The 13,632-nt window shown below is 44.8% G+C and overlaps 1 protein-coding gene across 1 annotated transcript; it reads right to left on the bottom strand.

Annotated features, from left to right (window-relative positions):
• Positions 1–12,128: 12,128 nt before the first annotated feature.
• On the bottom strand, positions 12,129–13,427 carry LOC128300596 (26S proteasome regulatory subunit 6A-B-like). The gene has a single exon (XM_053036722.1). It carries the CDS (start codon positions 13,425–13,427, stop codon positions 12,129–12,131), a length of 1,299 nt encoding a protein of 432 aa, XP_052892682.1.
• Positions 13,428–13,632: the final 205 nt, after the last annotated feature.

Genomic DNA, 13,632 nt, shown 5'->3' with positions numbered 1-13,632 from the left:
TTCCAATGAGCTGGGTTTTCAACCAGCGCGACAAATACTCGGATGGATGCCGTACGGAGATTTTCACCGAGTTGGACAACGATTGCCTGTTTGTATACGTGTTTGTCCTGTAGGCGTACAAAAATTTCACGTTCAAACACGTTCGACGCGGGGCCGAAATGAAGCGGAACACGGTACCAAACGGGACGCGGTACCACACGCGGGGATGGACACAAACAAACGCACTAAACTCCCGACCTGTGACGTGACAGGCAGGCGCACAAAACACGTGAGCGACACACACGACCTTTCTTCTCTTGCGGGAACACAGGGTTCACAGCACCTTTCACACTACACGACGCACGGAACTTTAAGCACCGGAAGGACACTTTCACGACCGGGACGCGCACTGTACGATACGATGGGCAAACTGCGGACACCTTACGCGTGTGCTTGACGATGGGAAAGGTAGGATGAACGCGGGCAAACGCAAAACACAAGAACACTGAAAGCGGAGAGCACAACTAACAGCAGGCAAACAGTAGCACGAGCAGAGCGAAAAGGTGACGCCGACGGTGAAAAATATGCGTACCCCGAGAAGCTGTCAAAAGAGGTTGTTGATGTGTGAGTGAGTAACTGTGCGGCGGTGGTGTGCGTGAGTGTTCAGTCGGCTGCACGCAACAGTACTCTTCGTCCGTATGTACTAGCAGTGGCTTCAACATAGCACACGCAGGTAAATTTATGTGGAGCCGAGACACACGCGCTTAGCGAAGACATCCACCAGTGCCAAGCAGGTGTCCATGATAACGTTCGTAATTTCCTTGGACTACTTATATTGAAAGGCTTTTGGTTGTGCTAAAGCTATGCCATTAAGCATGTGTGTTTTAAACAACAGTTTGCCAAACATTTCCGAAAAGGTGTTATTTAATAACAGAGCTACACTCTCTGAAACGTCATGGAAATGTATGACGTCATTGGTCGTGGATACATTCCCAGCTCCTTGCTACTGTTGTTTACCTCAAAATTCCTTCCAATAGTTCAATCTCATATGCCACCACAAGTTTCATACGTCTGAAGGAACTAAACTGCTCCAACAATCTTTTTGCTTACAATTATAATTCCAAAAGAATATGCCATCCTGTTGTTTAGTTCGGCAGAGTTGAGACAAATGTGGACTTTCTCTATTGCGCATGTCTCGCATGGGTGAATCATTGGAAGAGCAGTCTACGGGCGACAATTTCGGGAATCCTCCTGATGCTCGGTGCTCCGGATGAACAAGGATCAAACAACATTTTACAGTGTACAGCGATGACGTCACTTGTACTAAAAACGTAGATGTCTTGTAATCTGTGCTGTACTAAACTGCTGCTCACGTGGTGCTCTGTTGTACTCTAGCGTTGAAGTTATTTATTAAAAAAAGGCTTACTTTACGACATTTTAAAAGATAAAGTGAGTTTCAATTTAAAATTCCCTCACAATAAGAAGCACATTTTAAGTACAAAATATATTAGCTTGCAACATTGATATCATTGAAACTTTTGCAGTATTACACCAATTTTTGACCAATATTTTTCAGAATTGTACGGAAAACCTTATCTAAAATGTCTTCAACTGCAAACATGAAGGTGACTTCCTATCACTCACCAACGAACCATCTGTCTACGAGATCTCCATCCGAGGAAGTGTGGATCCCAAAGTGTGCAGTGTGTATGCGCTGGTGGAAATAAAATAAAATCCAACTAGCGCAATCACATTGACCATAAACCGAGCAGTTCGGGTTATGTTTATTTGCTCTTGGTTCGGCGAGAAAAACCCGGCGAACTCAATTCGACAACTGGTTCCCCCGTCCCAGACGCGCACCAAGACCATCGGACCCATTTCTATGGTAATGTGATAGCATGTTCGAAGGGAAAACAGCATCACACACTTTGCTTTCTGCCCCACCAGGATGGCGAATCGTGGGTGGGAAAAGGGAAGTTTTAAGCACAATGGGAATGACCGAGAAAGGGTCTCCTGGTATTGCGTTGCGTCCGATTCGAATGATGTGCTATTGAACTTCCGCAGGTTTTCTAACGTCCGATTCAAATTCACGTTCATCACCCCACGGACAACGACCGATCCGGAACGTGCCGAAAACGTCCACCGGCCGGATTGAAGCCCGGTACTTCATTTTCCGCTTTACCGGCACAAGTGTGTTTGTTTACTCATCAAGCAGCAGAATCGCAGACTCTACACACTAACAAGAGCGTTCGCTTGACTAGCCTCTACCCCGTTGCTCGTATGCTAGTTTTAGTGCCAAAATTTCGTTCTTGCAGCATCACACCAAGAAGATCTTCTTATTTTACGATCTTGTACGGTGAGGCCCCACTTCCCACAAAAACGTAACCGTCTTGCTGTGGACCACACACTGCCACAACCAGACGTATGCCTACCAGCAATTCCACTACCAGAACTCTTACCATGGGAAGTCATTTTTGTGCCATTCTACAACCATCCCCAACTGCAAGGCAGGGCATTCATTGGATTCTTGATTTGGCCCTTGACTTCCATCGTCCCAACAACATCCTCGTCTAAGAACAAATGCAAAAGCAACTCACAAGCAAACGCGCACACACAACAAACATGTCGTGAGTCGGTTTTGGCCTTTTTTTTGCCTTTTATTGTTTCACCCTCCATACGATCCCGTTTCGGGAACGGTTCCACCGTTCTATTTATTCGGTTTTATTTTCTCAAACATAAATTTTTCATCAGCTTGTGCAAACACACACTCATGGTTTCCAGTTTAGCATTCCCGATGTGCTGCGTGTGTGCAACAACCTTCTCCAACCCCACACGGCACGGGTATTAAACCCCCTGTCCTACCCGCTCCATTGCATAGCAAACAAACGGTCTTTTTCCGTTTAGTTTTCCCAGTCCACCCACTACGGTTTGGTGTTCCGATGAGTGCAGTGACAAGTATTTTTTCGTGTTTCTCCTTCAACAGTTCCTCCCACTCCAGGCGGCCCACCAGAAAGGGACATAATTGAGCGTTGCGGGAAAACAACCAGGGGGAACAACCCGGCCAGAAACATACAAAACAGGAAGCGGAAAAAAAGGACAACGGTGCGTGTGCGATGATGAAAGCATTGGAGGTAGCAGCAGCACGGTGGGAAAGGATCCTGATTATCTCATTTTCCCTCCAGCGAGGCCCTTGCCACAGCCCCTCGGCATATCGGTAAACGTATGCTGTGTGGCTTGTTCGTTGCGCTGAAGCGAAGAACAGTGACGATGGGTTGACGATGGGATTTTGGTTTGGTCTCACACCCTCACGGCCGAGTGGTTTCGAATGCGCGACCAAGATTGAGATGCATTCAAGCAGAACAATTGAAAGGTTAAGTACTACAAAGGTGAGATTTTATCCAGACATCGCGAAGGAGGATGTTAAATTTCTCATTTTGTAATAAATTTCACAATGGTTTTCATGAGAAAAATGTGTGCAATGGTAAGAAGTTTATGCATATTATTTGATTATAGTTTAGGAAATCCACAACTCATAGCTTAGTAATGCTTTAGGATTTTGCCCAACGATCCACAAGATATCCTATGATTTTCAATCTGCGATTCTTTTCGAATAATTCCAAAGGATATCGGCAGGTGGATTGTTTTAATCACATGATAACATAAAATATACCATAAAAGATATCCAATATTGCCAAATCTCAACGAATTGCGCTGAGCATGCATGTCCTTTCCGTTAAGATAATCCGCGCATTAAGTCAGAATGACAACACAAATATTAAAACACAATAAATATCACTATTCATAGCACGAGAAAGATGATGACGGTCGCGTTTAGCCCCACCGTTGGGACAGACAATGACGGACACAAAAATACGCACACCGGCCTGCTTCCTGCTTCCGTAACTTCCGATAACTTAATTAAATGCCCACGGAAGGAACAACTGTCCAACCGACGTGTCACCCATTTAACGCACTTCGGTCACCTGGGAAGAATAATTATTTCCTTCCATTCCAGCTGGCACACCGGAATCAACCGCCCGGTAGGATTTTATCCGAACTTTTAATTACAAAACTTTACCCCTTACCGGTGCTTGAGGTGAGAAAATCAGATGGGAACGTAGGTTTTACGTATGCAGCACCGATTTTTGCGTGTCATGGGAATTTTCCTTACGGTTGATGGCATTTCTTTACGTACCAGGGACCCGCGCGAACTGTCCACCAGAATAAGCGAGTTACATCGTGTAAAATTTCTTGTAAAGCCTTTTTCCAAGAATCAAACATGGCTTGTCGTGGGATTTCCGCTAAACGCTACATCTTAAAGATAACGAAGAAAAATGTCTGCTCCGTAAGCTGTCGAGATGAGGAAAGTTCTCCCTATTTGCATCCCCCAGTTCATGGCAAGCGTACTGCTGCCTATCCCTCCAAATCTCTTCTAATCATCTCAAATCACCCCACTGAATCGCCAATACGAGGTTTCCTTCCCATTTAAATCCATGTTTGCGTTTTGCTAATGTTATGATAAACTGCAAAATGATCCGTTTTTTTTCGCTCACTTTCGGGGGCACGGAGATCGGCCACGAAAATCCTTGCTCCGCCGCTCGGGCCGGAAACACGATTAATCTCAATTTTTTCCCATTGAACCATCGAAGCAGGAAACCGGTACAAGCATTCCTTTGCTGGCCCCGCTTCTATTCCTGCCTTCACCCAGGGGGAGAAAAGGGGAAAATCCTCCCCACCAACCAAAAAAAAAAACCATCGCCGATAAGAGGGAACATACAGACGAAAAAAACACGCGATCCGCTTCATATTTTATTCATGGCGCGCAAGTGGTAAAAATTCGGTACTTTTTCCATATTACTTGCCGAATGCTTTTTGACTGCCACTATCAACCCACCCAAGTACCCAACCCACCACCGGAAAAGGGAGCGAGACAAGGCGATGCGTAGCAAGGATGAGTTTGCGAGCATAAAGTTCGCCCCTTTCTGTAGCCGGCTTCTTAGATGGGATGGAAAACCAAATTATGTTTAGTCCGTTTCTTTAGCCGTAGTAACGTTCTCTTTCGGCTGCATTCGGTAGGACGGGTTTCTGGGTGACAAAAGTGATGCTCAATTTGCATTTCGTTAAAGAATAATCTTTCGCACACATCATCCACGAATCTGAGACCTAACAGGAACGAATACATTCATGGAACGTACGCACATTAGCCATTGCAGGCATAATGTGACATTAATAACAATTACATTGCACCGATGGGCTGCTTTGTAGAGCAGTTCCATTAATCGATCGGAATAGCTGATGTTTATGTCATTACAATAATATATTAAAGACATCTTCTATTAAACCAATCAAGATTGTCTACTTATTTACTTATGGGGCCCTATAACCGCTTCCCGGTCTTAGCCTGCTGCAAGAGTCCTCTGAACCATCGTCTGGCATTCTCACATCCATGTGGATGACCTAAAAGGAATTTACGGATTGGGTTGTTCGGTCGGTGTCATTCTCATAGTATGACCAACCCACAGGAGAACGATAATGAATTCATCATACCTCTTATATAGCTCGTCATTACAGAGACCTCTCTAAGGACCTTCCACATAAACCATTCCCAAAATCCTTCTAAGCATCTTCCCGACGAAATGAGTTAAAAAAGTTTCAAGAGAATTTGTTTGTTGCTTCCCTCGATACAACAACAGGTGTTTAGAGTCGATAAGATTCTTCTACAGTTCAAGGCTGTATAATAATCGGTCAAAATGAACAAGGCCTTTTTTAAACTTGCCAAACACTTAACAGATGTCACAAACATGTTAATTACTTTCCGAAAATACGAGTAGATACGTTTTATACCAAAACCAGTTTAAACCCCAATCATTAGCAAACCATAAATTGAATCACATTTTATAAATACACCTGCTAATGATAGGTGAAATGTCCTCCACCTAATTTTGGCCGAGAGTCGACTCATTCGCCACCATAAATCAAACCATTTCTGGCCGGCACATTAGCAATTGGAATGTGTTCTGTCTGTGCCTAGAGCTGTGCTACCTTAAAGAAAGTCATCGGGATCGGTAGAGGAGTATTTGTAAATATTTTCCCATCGATGTTCCGAGATTCGGGCCATAAATAATCCTTTTTTTAAGGAGGAACGCGTAGATCGTTTCTTTTCCTGAACCCTCCTCCCGTGTTGCGTGCAAAGGAACAGGTGTGTTGTGCTGGAAAAAGCAAGCAGAATGAAATCAGAAAAAAACAAATAAAATTATTTCTCAACTCCACAGTAAAAACCCGAGCAACAGAGCTCAAAGTTATTGGATCCCGGGATGGGTAGGCGCCCAACCTGATGATTTAATTTAACGCCACCGAAGAACTTGTCTGTTGATTTTGGGTAAAGGTTTTGTCATAACGTTTACATTTTTATCTCACTGTTTGGCGACCTTTTCCGTTTTTGCTGTGCCGGGCTTAAATTATACTACTGCATTTTAATAAATCATTACCACCATACGGCCACGGAACGGCTCCTGTTCAAGCCTTCCCAACAGTCCGGATGTTCCCGCTCGAGAGCTTACGGCTGGCTGTAATAAAAACTGGAAACGATTTTTGAAACGATATAAGCACCCAGAAGCGTCCCCCGGTGGAAGCGAAGCGGAAGAAAAATTAGCTTACGAAGACACTCGCAACAGGGTCCCATAAATTCTACGACTTCAGTACGTTCTACGAGGCCCATTGCTAATCGAATGACTTCAAGGGTGGCGAAGAAGAGGGCAAAAGGTCGGTTGGTTTTTGGCACTCAAATGCCTTCGGCTACATTATTTTTCTTTTTACTTTTGTACTCCACTCCACGAAAATGTTTTTAGTTGAAAAAATACGTAAAAGATTCTCCCGGAGCTAACGTAGGTTCCGTTTCTCATTATCTGTTCTCCCCGTCCTAACGCGAATCAATAAATCCCGACTAATTTTCTTCCCAAAACTACCAGCCATGTTCTTTGTTCACGCTTTTCTACGGATGCACTTTGACTTTCACCACAAAAGTCAAGCATTTGTCAGCCCCAAAAGCACTCGAGTGTCCCCCATGTGTAGTAGTGCGAAGGGAAGAAAAAATTCTCCCAATCTTCCATCAATAAACCATACCGACGATGCAAAACGGCGGTGGTGATTTACCTCTTTTTTGTCTCTCTTTCTCCATGCTTCACACTTGTAAAGCAGGACTCGCACTCCTGAACCACCCCACCCACCATACAACGAACCTGCTCTCCAGTTCCTAATGCAGCAAAGAAAATGGAAAATCGGAAGTCACTCCAAAAACCACCGCAGGGCCTCGGTAAATGAACCACTTTGTAGCCTTTTCACTGCAGTTGGCCCGGTGCCAGGTTTGATGCTTACCGTGCTTAACTAGCCAGAAACAAGTTAAGCCGAACGGAGTATGGCACTGCAACTCACCATCGTGCGGCGGGCACCTAAGGGCACACGATCATTCGATTTCATTTCCTACCCTACCAGCTTTTATGGGTTTGAGAGCTGTTTGCAGAATGAATGAATGGGAGGGCGCTAGAACAAAAAATGCTCCATTGGAGGACATCCCCAAACAGGCGCTAGAAGTGGTGGAAAATTTAATAAAAAAAATCCCAAGCTCCAAACGAGCACCGGGGAAACGTTGCCGATGGCACATAACTGATGAAATCAGGCATTGGACAGTTCGCACCGCTTGTTTAATTGTTTTGTCGAAAGCACTCACGGGAATTGGATGGGACGCTGTGCGGTGATTATTTTCCAATGGCCATCCAAAGCAAGCGAACGGTTATGGTTTTGTAACTGGAACACTTTGCCTCTACCCGGTGCCGGACATCTTAAAAACAAACTAAAAAAACAAAAGCATTGATGATGAATAATTCAGCAGAGAATTGTTCTTAATGGTGTGTTAATGTTAACGGCGAATCGTTTTGAAAATGTTCCATCAAGCATACACGTTCGTTAACAATCTTGCTTGCCTCTCAACAGCACGGGAGTTTGAGGTTATATTCTTGACATCTTTGTATCGCACACATCGGCCAACATTCGCACGTACCACCTTGAACCTACCCTGATTTATGTGCCCAGTTATGATTGATTGAATTTTTATTTCCATCCCCCATTTCGGGGGTTTTTGGGAAGGTTTAGTCGAATGTCCTTCCCTGACGATGTCGCACTGCGGAGCTTTACGTTGAGGGTTATTTCCTGCCTAAGCCATTCACCGTCAGCATCAATCGTAATCGTCCTCACCATCATCATCATCATCAACATCATGCTTCTCGTCGTCCGTGATCCTGGAAGCAAGCAGTAGATGGACACAAAAATCACACACAACAGCAGGGTTGCAATCGTAAAGGCAAACATCATTTGTATTGCTGCATTCAGCGATGCCGTCTGCTGCACCTTGACCGTACTGAATAACTTAAGCAAATGTTCGTCTTTTTTATCAATTTTTAGAGCATCTCATACACGTGAACCCCGTATTTTCGGGTGGGATCACTCTCAAGAGCTTCATCAGAAAGAAGACACATACATCATATGGAAGAGACGTAAATGATGTTTAACCTTCTCCCTCGTACTAGCGCAATGCCCAGAAATAACTTCCATATCGTGTCCAGGCGCAAAACCAATATCATTATCCCTGAAGGAACAGGCCCGGAGAAAAAATTCGGGACGCTCACCGGGGAATTGCCATCATCATCGTCATCGGTTCGGTGTGTCCTTTTGGATTGAGTGCACCGAAATGGGAGCATCATAAACGTGTACATGCACATCACTTGCTCTGATTTATTATGCAGTCGATATTCCATCTGCTCAGCAGAATAGCAGATAGCCCTTTGGGGGTTTTGGGATCCTTGGACAGACGACTCTCCGCAACATACATACGGATTAGTAGTGGGTATTCTGTACATCGGTGAAGTATAAGCTGCTTTTTTAGGAAGAAACACGTCATTACAAAGCATACAACACATTGCTTTGATCAAGACTTTTTAAGTGTGTTGAAAGATCGTAGTTCCTTACGGAATTCCACGGAGGTATTGCTTGGAAGAAATGAAACTTATAGGGGCCAACACACATGGGAAAATATATTCGCTACTTACAATTTATACAACCATTACTTTCGACCGCAAAAGTTCTTCTGCTGGGTGGGTTTTGATTCCCCAAAAGTTGTACAATGAGGCTCATACGTTTAATGTCCCTCTCTTCCAGTGCTAGTACTCACTAATTCCAGATTGGAATAATGGTAATAAAATAAATCTCAACTACTGCACCTCCGTGGCCTAAATCAACAGAAGCTTGGCACCAAAAAAACAACATTACCCAACAAATCATCAGGCATCATCAAGCCTAATAGATCGCTAAAATCAAACAGCTGCAGTACATAAATTTACCACCCAAAACAACCGCCATATTTGGACGCCCTTAAACACATGCCGTTAGGAGAGCGAGCCCGTCGGTTTGGGTTTTATCACAGCAAAGACTGCAACGACACGCACGGAATATACAAACGGGGATACGGGTCGTTCGCAGGCGACATATACGCGCAAATTGTGACACTAAATGGATTGTTTATGGTCCTAACGTGATTAGCGTGAAACTACACCTTCGCAGGACGGTCCGATCCATTACGAATGCTTGTAATGGGCCCCCTTTAGTCTACAGTACCCCATGTACCGGTTGATGGACCTGCAGTTAGATGGACGTCCGGACGCTTTTTTTATTGCAAACCGATCTTAATCCGGTGCCGCTGGAAGCCGGTCGTAAAACCGTACACTTCTTTTTACCATGTAGCTCCAGACGTTTGATGATACGCGTCCTCTGGTGGTCATTCCCAGTGGACGTCAGGAGTTACGATCGGTACCTAATCCATTCCGGCACCTGGAAGGATTTCCCGACCCATAACACTGCACCGGAAGTACGTGTTTCCTGGTAGGAAGGTTTCTCTCTCTCATTCCATTTAGCTGATGCAGTTGTATTTTGTTCCTGTTTAATAACTTAACCTATGAACAAGTTTCCCACCAGCATACAGTCCACGAGGTAAGAGACATCTTCATCCCACCAATAAAACACAAACTAACGAAGGTAAGGGGATGTACATACCTCCCCGCAAGACAACTCCAATTGGACCCCATCATTCGTCTCGAGAAGCTGCAGGAACTGCATGCAACGAGTGTCGTAAAACGTGCCAACAACTCAACCTGCATCACAGGACATCGTTTCGATTACCTTCCCTGCTGCACGCCGCCTGTTATTATACTGCTGGCGAAGGTTTCGACATCATAAAAATGGCCACCAATGAAACGCGGAAGTTCACCGAAAGGTGAATGCATAAAAGTGGCTGGACAAAATTACACACGTTTCGGGATTATTTCTTCCATTCCCCGGCCCCGGAAAGATGGTGTCTAAACACGTAAAACATAAGTAACGAGTGATTTACTAGCCGGGACTCCTGTTGGCCGGGACATCATTGGGTATGATGGAAGTGACTTCCTTCCTGTATGTGTATTTATTTACCTTTTTTTTTTCGTTCCCTAAAACGAAAGTTTAACAACAGCCTCCGGTTTATGACAGCAGGTTGTGGCGATGAAAATCGTACGAAAGGTACGAATCGAAGCGGGTTTGCAAAGGCAAATAAAACACGGCACCGAACGCGACTCCCTCCCTCCATAAGGTAGTGTGTCAGTATTAAAGGCGGAAAGTAATTTATGAAGGTGCAATAAAAACTTACAGAAATCATAACATCCAGCATCTTAGCTGAACCGATGGGAAGGATGAAACAGTAAGGAAGGGAGAAAAAAAACCAACAGCATCCAATATCGGAAGTGTCGTACACGCCGCATAATGGACAGGGAACATGGTACCGCATCAAAGACCATTCCCACTGCCAAACCCACTGGGAGGCCCAACTTAACGAGGGGCGTACGATTTAACCCAAAAAAAGACGAGCAAAAGAAAGGAAAAATCGTACATATGTTGCGGAAAATGATGGAATTAGTGAAAGCAATTGAGAGATCGGAAACGTGCGAAGGTAGTAAACTGACACGCAACGAATCACGAAGATGGAAAAACGCAACGCAAGTTAGAAAATTCTACCCACAACCATGCACGGTTTTCCATATGTGTAAGGGGGATGTGGTGCTCGTGTTACGAGCATGCGAGGGTGAACCCGGCCGGACGACACCCTTCGAACGCACACCGGAATGGGCCCGTGCGGGAAAATCGTTCGATTCCGGCGAAGAGCGAAACCAGCGAAAGGCAATAAATTCAAATCCATGAATTAAAAATTCAATAAAAACCAATGTGAACACACAAATACGACTTGTGCGACCGGTTGCGGTTAAGGGTTACGATCGGGAAACACGTGTTTCTAGACGAAACGATGCCCACTACCTCTATTCACTTACTTTCTTCCTGGCACCGGGGGGGAGGGACAGCAAAACGATTGAATATGTATAAGAAAGCTGATCGAATTTCTGGCTAGCTGTGCTATTTTAGTTTTCCATACCGGCGGTTTTTTTTTTTACAAGAGTTGCCATTGCTGCAGCACGTGGCACACGAGTGGTGTAGGATTACGCAATAAAGACATCAAAATGTCAATGGGGGTTGGAGGTTTAGGTTTTAAGATATAGCTTCTACTCCTGCTTATCTTTATTTGTGAGAAAGGCTATTGCTCAAAATGTCTTGCTTTTGGAAGTCGCCATAACACCTTCCCACGTAACCCTTGCAATGCCTTCTAATTTGACCGAATATCTTAATATCTTTATCCAGTCTCTATAATTCAACTTTAGTTCTTACTTAGCCCAACAATAAAATACTTGAGAAGAAAATGAGGATAATGACAATTTTTGTAGCCTTTCCAGTTACGATAGATTATATTAACAAGAAACTCTCCCAAAAAGAAAAGAAAACCGTTGAAATATCGAAACCCCATTACCGTTTAGAATATAAATTGAAAAGACGTTCTACTCACCATCCTTGAAGTAAACTTAGAAGATTCTGGATTCAATTAAACACGTCACAATCATGTCACAATCAGTCAGTCACAAGTCACAGTCATTTGTCAGGATAATAACTTATTTATATAAGAGAAACATCTGTTTTTGTTCATGCAATAATAAAACACACGCTCATGTTCTATGAGGAAAGGTCTATGTAAAATAGTTCAAATTAACTTTCTTCTTCGCTTGCACTTCAATGATTGCCTCCAAGAAGTCTTCGTGCTCAACCTCGAACGCCGACCGTTTCATCGCAAACATACCGGCCTCCATGCAAACCGCCTTACACTGTGCCCCATTGAAATCATCCATGCAACGGGCAATCTGCTCAAAGTTGACATCGGCACTGACATTCATCTTGCGCGAATGAATCTGCATGATACGGGCCCGTGCTTCATCGTTCGGGTGTGGAAACTCGATTTTCCTATCAAGACGCCCGGAACGCAGCAGGGCCGGATCGAGTATGTCAACCCGGTTGGTCGCCCCAATCACCTTTATCTCGTCCGTCGATCCGAACCCATCCATCTGATTCAGCAGCTCAAGCATCGTGCGCTGAACCTCCCGATCGCCGGACTTGCACGAGTCGAAACGCTTCGTACCGATCGCATCCAGCTCGTCGATGAAGATGATAGTTGGCGCCTTTTCCTTCGCCAGGGCGAACGCGTCCCGCACGAGCTTGGCGCCATCACCGATGCACATCTGTACCAGCTGTGGACCGGCGAGCTTTATAAAGTTGGCACGCGTTTGCGCGGCACAAGCACGCGCTAGCAGTGTTTTCCCAGTCCCGGGAGGTCCATACATCAGCACACCCTTCGGGGGCCGAATGCCCAAACGTATGAACTTGTCCTTGTGCGTCAGAGGCAGCACGATCGCTTCGATCAATTCCTTTATTTGGTTGTCCAATCCTCCAATATCCGTGTACTGCTCCGTTGGACGTACGGTCACCTGCATCGCCTGAACACGCGGGTCACGCTCCATCGGTAGGACCTCCATAATCAAGAAAGTATCCCGGTTAACCCCAACCAAATCTCCTGGGATCAATTTATCCGCATCCACGATGCCCACCAAGGGCAGGTAGATGATTTGCCGTGTGGTGGTTTTGATCACCGCACTCTTGCACTTTCGTTGTGAATCCTGCAACACCATGCCGTCCACATGTTTCTTCTCATCCTCCAGTGGATCCATATCCAGCACCTCCAGTACGTTCGCCACAAGATAGGGCAGCTTACGATTCCGTTTCAGAAATGCAGTGTTTTTATCCAGCATGTTTTTTAACTTTGCAGCACGCTGTTCACATTCGATGATAGCTTGCTTCATTGAGCTGATCTCGCTGTCCATTTTCACGTTGAACGCCATCAGTTCTTCAGTTGCCAATGAGAATACAAACTCTTCACACTCAGGATCGTCGATATTAACCGCGTTGAATTCCGCAACGAGACTATTTTCAGCCATTTTACTAACGCGATTTCACAATGCGGAACAGCAATTCACTGCACGTGGATGGTATACACAGCGCCAACTTGAATGATCTTGCAAAATTGAGAATTCCGCTATAATGACGAATGACAACAGAACACTTTCCCCGAAAAACAAAACATCGTTTGACAGCTGTGCGCAAAACGGTCTATATTTTTAATGATTTTCCTTATTTTTCGAA

Source organism: Anopheles moucheti, chromosome 2, assembly GCF_943734755.1.
Source record: "Anopheles moucheti chromosome 2, idAnoMoucSN_F20_07, whole genome shotgun sequence".
Classification (NCBI taxonomy): domain Eukaryota; kingdom Metazoa; phylum Arthropoda; class Insecta; order Diptera; family Culicidae; genus Anopheles; species Anopheles moucheti.
Note: the sequence above shows the minus strand (reverse complement) of the source record. Positions and strands in the feature narration are given on the sequence as shown.